A 9,249-nucleotide genomic window follows, 5' to 3' on the forward strand; every position below is an offset into this window, starting at 1 on the left:
ACGCGGGCCTCTCACTGCTGCGGCCTCTCCCGTTGCGGAGCACAGGCTCCGGACGCGCAGGCTCAGCAGCCATGGCTCACAGGCCCAGCCGCTCCGGGCATGTGGGATCTTCCCAGACCGGGGCACGAACCCATGTCCCCTGCATCGGCAGGCGGACACTCAACCACCGCACCACCAGGGAAGCCCCCTAGAATGATTTTTCATTATCTGTAAAACAAGCCTTCCTTAGCCTGGCCTCCGTCCCTTTAGATCCTGGTACCTCACCTATCTTTCTAGCTTCATCTTCTACCTTCTGCACACCCTACACAGTGACCTCACTGAACTCCTTACAGTCCCTGGATGTCTCATGCTCTTACTTGCTGCTAGCCCCCTGCACCTCTGCCTAGAGTACCTCTTCTCCCTATGCCTCCTTTCTAGACTCCCATCTACTTTATCTGTCCTAACATATGGCTCAAATGTCATCTCCTCCAGGAGATTTTTCCTGACCTTGCCAGGCAGTGAAATAATTCCACCTCTGTACATCTTTCCGGTATGTGTCCACTTCTGTCATTATTTGTTTTTCTTTTTAATATTTTTCTTTTTACCAAAGGGAATACAGATTTTAAGAAAGTCAAAAGGTATTACAAGGTCTATAAAAACAAAGTTCTCCCCTCTTTCGTCTACACTTTTTTAGTCTAAAGCAGCCATTTTTATCTGTTGACTTTTTCTTATTATAGATAACTTATTTAATCCTCTTACAAACTACCTCACACTCAGGCAGACATGTCCCTTTTCCCCATTCTCCCAGTGGAGTTAAATCACAATTTGTGGTGAAGATAATACTTGTTATTTACATTCTTATTACTATGCCAATATTATTCACAGCTAAAGCACATAATATTATATAATTTTTTTGGTACAGTTTTTGGTTTCTCTCTTTCCGAAGAGTTAATAATTGCCTTTTTTCCTTATTCACTTAGTTCTTTATATACCTAGCACTGATTTTTTTTCTCTTAAACTCTTTGCTAAAAGTATATATTTCCTCTCAGTACCCTCAGATACATGAGGTTTAATTTTTTTAGTTTAATTTTTTATCTTGGGGTTCTTCTAGAACCTTCTTCCTTCAGTTCCATTCTGGATTGATCTAGCCTCTGGCAGAGTAATTATCCTGAGCCTTCCCTTTACCAACACCCTGGGAATTCTGTTAGTCTCTCTCCTGTGTTAGATCCCACTTTTTTCTTTTTCTTTGTTTGTGCCCTTCTAGTGACTTTCTGGAAAAGGCTTGTGGGAGGTAATTTTTAAATTTCAGCCTAAACAATTTACCCAACCTCTCTGGCTAATGACACCCACCTCAGAGCATGGTAAGAAGGAGTAAATGAGATATAAAGCACATAGCTCACTATCTCGCCCATAACATAGGTATTCTGTAGGGGTCATGATTTCTAATCCTCAACTGTAGTATCCTTGGGAAACATTGTTCATGTGTTCTCTTTTTATTTTAAGAACCTCACATCCCCACTTCACTCCCTAGTGAAGTGCCTGGCACATACATGGTGGATACACAGGAAATGTTCAGTTAGTAGGTAGGTGGATGGGTAGATGGATGATATATTTAGCTGGGGGCATGTGGGCACAGGCTTCCAAAAGTCGGGAATGAATGTTCCCAGTTTCGCAGCACCTTTCTTCCTCTTGGCGTGTGTTCTCATCTTTGCTGTTGGCTACTATAGGACCAAAAGAAGAAACGGTGAATGATTTCTGGAGGATGATCTGGGAACAAAACACAGCCACCATCGTCATGGTGACGAATCTGAAGGAGAGAAAGGAGGTGAGTGGAGAAATTAGATAGAATGGCCCCTGATACAGGCATGACCAACAGAGGGACTGCTTTGCTGGAGTTCTGTGTTTGAGCCTAGGCTTTCCACCCTTTGTGGCTTCTGTGCCTGTCATTCATCCAGACAGAACCCAGGCCATTGTGCCTACTACACTTTCCTGTGGCTTGGAAGCCTCCGATGAACTCAGAGGTATACCTAGGGCACACCCTGTGTCTGGTGACCAAACAGCTCACCTTAGATCAAAACATCCTGGAAGAAAGACTTGGGCCGTTAGACAAGGAAAAGTCACAGTGGGGCTTTTCTCCCCTGGCTTCTCTAGTCCCTCACTCCCCTGGTTTTTTTGTTTTTGTTTTTGTTTTTGTTTTGTTCCTCCTCCTGAGATAGCAGAGGGAGCTGTATGAACTGAGACCCTGCAGGGCACAAGGAAATGTGAGCCCCTGAACTGATCCTTCAGGCAGCCTTCTGACTGGTTCTTTTCTTTCTGTGGCTGCCAAGTCCATGCCTGGTCAGCTTCATCACTGGGCCACAGCCAACACCAGTCCTGAGTCCTGGATCAGGCCCCAGAGAGGAATCCCAATTCGGGACAGTCTCTCTCCAGGATGGCCCTAGAGTCAACCTGATACCCACACTGGGCTGTTGGATGTATTGATTGGCTTAGGAGGGATAGCTTTAGGGCTGGGCTTTAGGTTCATTTTCTCCAACCCTACCTCTGGCTCTTGGGAGCTGTCCAAGACCTAGTCAACCAGAGAAGGCCTTGGGCCTCTCGTGGCAGGTTTACAGTCTGCATCAGTCCACCCTGGTGACTCCCTCATAGCAGGTTGCTCATTCCAGGGGATCAGACAGACTTACCCCTAGAGCATGACCTAGGATATTGTGGAAGTACAGATTTTGTAGGTAAAATGGCTTCCGATTTGCCCTGAACTGAGAGACTAGAGGTGGGAAAGAGGGAGAAGTATAGGGCTGGGGCTCTGCATAAGTTGAGCGATTGTGCTAAACAGGATAGAAGCTGAGGAACTTAAAAAAAGAACAGTTAGGGAGTTCCCTGGTGGCCTAGGGGTTAGGATTCTGGGCACTGCTTTGGCCTGGGTTCAATCTCTGGTCAGGGAGCTGAGATCCTGCAAGCCGCATGGCATGGCAAAAAAAAAAGGAACAGTTATATAAGTCTGTAGCTTACTGAGGTGAGAGAAGAGGCCATAGGGCTTTCTGAGGATTTTAGTCTGGGCTTTTGTGGTCCTTTTCTTCAGGGCCCTTTGCACCTGTTGTGGACGGGAGGTCTGAGGTCAGGGGGGTGCATGTCTGTTTCTTTCCAGTGTAAGTGCGCCCAGTATTGGCCAGACCAAGGCTGCTGGACCTATGGGAATATCCGTGTGTCAGTAGAGGATGTGACCGTACTGGTGGACTACACAGTGCGGAAGTTCTGCATTCAACAGGTACTGTCTCCTACCTCCTTTCTTGGTTCTCATTTAGAATCTGCTGACCATTAAGAGGGCAGAACAGGCTGAGTCATCCCCATCTTACTCAGGGTGGTCAGGAATTGCTGAGTGTGCAAAATGTTCGAACTCTGAAATCAGAGTTCTGGGCTCCCAGGGGGGTTTTCTTTTCGTTTTTTTTCTTGTTTTTTTCTTTCGGTCAAAGCTAAGGGGGGAACATTTTCATGACTTCATGGCTGGGAGAAAAAGTATTACTGAGATGGAGTTTGGTCATCTTAGGTATGAACCAAGTGCATCAGGAGGTATTGCACCAGTATCTTCTGGTACTTGACTTACCTCTCCTCCTTTCTTATCCCAAAGGCTCCTGACATCAAGGATGTGGTGGGCCCTGCTCCTGACCCTCCAGGGCGACCCTGGAGGCTTGAGCAAAGGTTGCCTTCAGCTGAGGGCACTGTGGTGCTATGAAAAGAGGGCTTACCAAGACTCAGGAGACCTGCATTTTAGTTCTGACCTTGCCTTTTACTAATCCTGGGACCAAGACCAGGTCATTTAACTTTTCTGAGTTTCACATTTCACATCTGTAGGCTGTGAATAATAGTAACAGCCTGCCTACCCCGTGCGGTTCCTGGGAAGGTTCTCTGTCCATGGTTAAAACTTTCTCGGAAAGTTTAATCCTCTCACTTTCCCATTGTCAGTGATAGCCACAGCTGGCCCTGGCCCCTAAGCCTCACCCTCCTTCCCCTGGTGCTGCCCTACCCAAGGGTATCAGGGCCAACACACAGGGATCTCTCCAATTCACAGGTGGGCGACGTGACCAACAGAAAGCCACAGCGCCTCATCACTCAGTTCCACTTTACCAGCTGGCCAGACTTTGGGGTGCCTTTCACCCCGATTGGTATGCTCAAGTTCCTCAAGAAGGTGAAGGCCTGTAACCCGCAGTATGCAGGGGCCATTGTGGTACACTGCAGGTCAGTGTGGCCTGACCCTTGGCTCCCCACTCATGTCACATTCTGCTCCCATGCTGAGAGCAGGGAAGGCACAGGGGCCCTGGCTGAGGAGGCTGGCACAGAGCGGTTGAGCTCTTGGGGCGCCAGGGCAGCATCCAGAGAGACTCCTCAAGAAAACTAGGTGCTGGGTGGAAAGCACTTGAAAGAGGGAAGGGCAATCCTCCAAGATTGGGGGTGGGGTGACCACTACTATGAAGCCAAGAAGCTAGGTTGAGTGCTGCCTTGTGTACTTGGAGTCTTCAGACCATTCTAAGTGTCAGGGTTCTCTGGTCCTGATAACTAGAGGTAGGGAGTTCAGGGTACAGTGGAGTTGTTGGCTCCATGAGAGTCCCAGCTCTACCCCATACAGAATTAGAATTTAAAGCCTTGAAGAAAGAGCCCTACCCTGTGCTGCCCCCTCCCTGGGTGTTCCCACAAGACATGCTAGCCATCCCAGTAATACTCCTGTTCTCTGGCTACAGTGCGGGTGTAGGGCGTACAGGAACCTTTGTCGTCATTGATGCCATGCTGGACATGATGCATACAGAGCGGAAGGTGGACGTTTATGGCTTTGTAAGCCGGATCCGGGCACAGCGCTGCCAGATGGTGCAAACAGACGTGAGTGGTTTGTGGGTAGGGGGCATTCCAGGACCAAAACATCTACCCGCCTCATGGATTACTCAGCCTCCCAGGTTATTGTAAATCATCATCATACAGTGTGATGAAGGGCGCTTATAAATTACGTAATAAAAGAACTATGGAGCACAGAGGAGGCTGTGCCTAGGGGAATCTGGAAGGTGGGGCAGATGTCATTTGCACTAGACTCTAAGGATATGGAACAGGTCCTGAGGGAAGTAGGTATGTGGGCATCCAAGGGAGCCATTGCCACAGAGTTGTGATGCAGCTTAGCCAGGTCCAGGAGCAGCAGTGAGATCAGCTCTGTGGTTAGGGCATGAAGTTCAAAGGTCACAGCACTGGGAGGGGAGGGGGGCTGGTACAGGTTTTGTGTGTCACCAGAATTTGACAACCCCTCAGTCTGTCCAGTCTGTGCTCTCTGAATGAGCAGGCGTTGGAGTTGTCCTTCTCTCCAGGAGGGTACCAGAGTAGGACCCTCCCTCCCAAGTTTAAGCACCCCCAGAGGGACTCATGCCTTTCGAGTCCTGCCTCCCTGAATTGGGACAAGAGTGAATCATTTTATCTCTGCTAGGATTGAAGAAGTGGACTGAAGTGAAATGGGAGTGGGAGGGAGTGCTCTGGCACCACCAGGACCATGTGTGTAACTGGGAACTCGGGCATCATCTGCATTTCAGATGCAGTACGTCTTCATATACCAAGCCCTTCTGGAGCATTATCTCTATGGAGATACAGAACTGGAAGTCACCTCTCTAGAAACACATCTGCAGAAAATTTACAACAAAATCCCAGGGTCCAGCAACAATGGATTAGAGGAGGAGTTTAAGGTAAGTTGGAGCTGAGCTCTTTCAGGATGAAGGGTCTGTGTGACCTACAGAATACAGGATGCTTGACTCCTTGTGGTTTACCAACAAATGGTGAATCCCCTTGCAAAGCATGTGGGTGGTTAAGGAGGTGGGTCTCTGGCCCTTTACTCATACCCTAGTCATTCTCAACCCATCCTGCATGTTAGAGTCACTTGGGTTGTGTTTAGCGGGGGGGAAAAACAAAAACAGGCAATGGTATTTTTTTTAAGTCCCCCAGCTCCCCCTCCCAGGTAATTATAATGTACAGCAAGAGCAAACATTCTCTGCAAAGTAAATATTTTTGGCTTTGCATGCCATATGGTCTCTATATGCAACTACTTAGCGCTGCTGTTATAGCACAAAAGCAGCCATAAACACCACGTAAGCAAATGAGCATGGCAGTGTTTCCGTAAAACCTCATTTGCAATCAGACCAGATTGGCTCATGAACCGTAGATTGCTGACCCCTGCTGTATGCCATTAGACAGTGGTTCTCAACTCACCTAAGGGACATGTCACACTCTCATCAATAAAAGTGCTCCCAGAAGCAAGAGATTCTGGATTGGGATGGGGAAGACCAACTGCCTTAAAGCACTCCTGAAGCTGTAATGTACACATGAATTACCTCGGGATCCTATTATGATGCAGGTTCTGTTTCAGGCGGTCTGAGTTGGGGCCTGAGATTCTGCATATTATAACAAGACGAGGCTGATGCTGGTTTATGGGCTACACTTTGAGTAGCAAAAATCAAGAAGGAACCTTGGAATAAGAAGGGAGGATATATATTTGAATAAGTTTTTCTAAAGAATCTAAGACAGCCTCTGGGAGTAGAACAGCAGGGAGAGAGGGAGAAAGGGCACACTGTCTCCTATAAGAGTAGATTACTTGTTCCAGGATCATAAAATTTCAGTCTAAGGGAATCACAGGAACTGGGAAAACAGTGTTTCCCAAACACTCTTGGCTTATTAAAGACAGGAAAACAGTGTTCTGATAAGAACATGTGGAAATGATGGAGGTCAGGGCTCTGCTGAAAAGAGCAGTATGCCAGTGTGCCCTGGATGCAGGTCCAGTGACAGACATAATCTTTTCAAGTCCAGTTACTGAGATCAGTAATGTTTCCCCTCCCCTTCCCAATTCAGAAATTAACATCAATCAAAATCCAGAACGACAAGATGCGGACCGGAAACCTTCCAGCCAACATGAAGAAGAACCGGGTTTTACAGATCATTCCATGTAAGAGCCCTCCCCCCACCCAAAGCCTTAATGCCCCATCCCCCTTTCCCTTCACCCTTTGAACTTCTTGGGTACTAGTTAATGATGATCAGCTTGGAGACAAGAATTATGGCATTGTCTCTTATTGTTTCCAGTTCTTCAGTGGCTTCTGGAAAGAGCATGAAGCCCAAAGGTTTTCCGCCTCCTGGGCTAGGAACAGGCATGTTGTTGCCCAGCTGGAATATATCTCCTCAGAGCTGAGGTTGGGGGGGATAGATGGAAAGAGAGGGAGAAGAGGACAGGTGATGCTGGGGAGCCACAGGCTGCTGTCCTTCTTGCAGATGAATTCAACAGAGTGATCATTCCAGTTAAGAGGGGTGAGGAGAACACAGACTACGTGAACGCATCCTTCATTGATGTAAGTGGTGGCTGTGTCCCCGGAGCTCCCAGCACTCCATGGAGATTCAGCTGGGCCTTGCAGTGCTCCCCTCCCAATGCTTGGAAGGGTGGTCTTTGAGTCAGTCATCAGATACAGAACTGATACCCTTCCTGTACACTAGGTCTGTCAGGGCCCCAGTTTGGAAGGAAAAGTTCACAGCACAGACCAAAGGCTAAAAACACTAACCTCTGGTCCTTCCCAGTCCTGCTGTCCCCATCCTAGCCCCAGCCCCCCTTCCCTCATCTTCTTACAAAGAGTCCAGCATGCCAGCCAGGGTTTGGTCCGTGGCCAAAGGGGAGCTCTCCCTGGGATGTGTTTGTCTCCAGGCAGCCCCCGTCCCATCCCAGTGGCCTGTCTTCACCACTAGCCCCTCCCTGATCAAACCATCTCACTCCTGCCATTGACCTGGACTGTATAGGGCTACCGGCAGAAGGACTCCTACATCGCCAGCCAGGGCCCTCTTCTCCACACAATTGAGGACTTCTGGCGAATGATCTGGGAGTGGAAATCCTGCTCTATCGTGATGCTAACAGAACTGGAGGAGAGAGGCCAGGTGAGCTCAAAAAGGTCCTGGGCTGTAGGAGACAAGAGACACATGAAAAAAAGCAGGGGTGGGGGGGTGGTGCTAAGAGGGTATTTAGACTTTTTCTTTGACTTAAACTAATCAAAGAGCCATTGCCCAGCTGCTTGGTATCTGAATAGTCAGCTTCTCTCAGGACTGGTCTGAGCCTCCATTCGGTTCCCAGACAGTTCACACCCTCTCATTTCTCTCCTGAATACGGTCTCCCAAAGCCTAGCTTTGTGCACACCCTCTGCACCCCACCTCCACAGGCAGGGCAGAACTAGTGAGAGGAGGGATACAGAGCCAGACTGAGGCTCCGATGTAGAGCTTGTGTGAGTGTCTCTAAGGAGAGAGTGCCTTCCAAGCCAGAGAAATTAACTAGAAGACTGGTGGGAAGATGGGTCACTTCTTTGCTGACTGAACAAAAGAAAACAATAGAATTTGAGAAATAACAAAAACAAGAAACTTATTAAGTTAACATTCAATAACAAGGAAATCTTCTAAAGAAAAAAGCCCTTGAGAATTGTCAGCGTACTCAGAATATAAAGGGACCTTAGAGGCCCCCTAGGCCAGCTCCCATTCAGTGTAGGAAATCTCTTAATACTATTCCTGGATCAGAACCTTGCAGCCGTAGCTCCCAGAGATATTAACACAGTGAGCCTAAATGAGACAATGAAGGGTGTCTCCATTTATACTTTCTGACACCACTCCCTACCCCCAATTTAAATTCCGAGAAAAAGTCTGATCCAAAAATATAAATTCTGTATACGTTAAAATTCCAAAGGAATTAAAACCTAAAATTCTCTTCTCCCTGTTTTATTTGTCTGCACCATTTAAACCAGGGGGGTGCACCAAGAGGCTTGGTAAGGCCTGAGTTCCTCTCATCAGCCGCAGCTTGATGCATCCACCATCATCATCAGAGTGGGCAGAGCAGCTCTAGCAGTTTCTGCATGGTGTCACCTCAACCCAAGGCCACATTTTACTTCTCCAGAGAGACAATAAAACATGATAGACCCTTGTTAGACCCTTGCCCACAAAGCTCTGTATCACCATCACTGTTTTCAGCCCCAGACCATAGCAAGAAACTTAGTGCTATCTAGGGGAAAGAGGGTAAACAAAGACAGCAAGAGAAAAGACTGAAAAGCTTCTCTGTTTCAGCTTCTTTAGGGATACCAATATCTAGAGTCCATAACCTGAAGATATAAATCTTAGATTAAACCCCAGTTCCCAAGCATTCTTCTACTAGACTTGAACACCAACTCCTCATCTCCGATCACCCACAGATGACTGCAACACCTGGCTTGCTGCCCCTTTTTTTTTTTTTTTGGGGAC

The 9,249-nt window shown here is 47.7% G+C and overlaps 1 protein-coding gene across 2 annotated transcripts in view; it reads left to right on the forward strand.

The window, feature by feature from the left end:
• PTPRA (protein tyrosine phosphatase receptor type A) overlaps nt 1-9,249 on the forward strand; it is a 70,916-nt gene that overhangs the window by 49,648 nt on the left and 12,019 nt on the right. For both annotated transcript variants that reach the window (XM_007465395.1, XM_007465396.1), the window contains 8 exons: nt 1,707-1,804; nt 3,122-3,241; nt 4,043-4,209; nt 4,710-4,845; nt 5,538-5,687; nt 6,844-6,937; nt 7,258-7,334; nt 7,774-7,908. In XM_007465395.1, the coding sequence (XP_007465457.1) occupies nt 1,707-1,804; nt 3,122-3,241; nt 4,043-4,209; nt 4,710-4,845; nt 5,538-5,687; nt 6,844-6,937; nt 7,258-7,334; nt 7,774-7,908 (977 nt within the window). The remainder of the gene's footprint in view (nt 1-1,706; nt 1,805-3,121; nt 3,242-4,042; nt 4,210-4,709; nt 4,846-5,537; nt 5,688-6,843; nt 6,938-7,257; nt 7,335-7,773; nt 7,909-9,249) is intronic.

This window comes from Lipotes vexillifer, unplaced genomic scaffold (genome assembly GCF_000442215.2).
Source record: "Lipotes vexillifer unplaced genomic scaffold, Lipotes_vexillifer_v1.1 scaffold875, whole genome shotgun sequence".
Taxonomy (NCBI): Eukaryota; Metazoa; Chordata; class Mammalia; order Artiodactyla; family Lipotidae; genus Lipotes; species Lipotes vexillifer.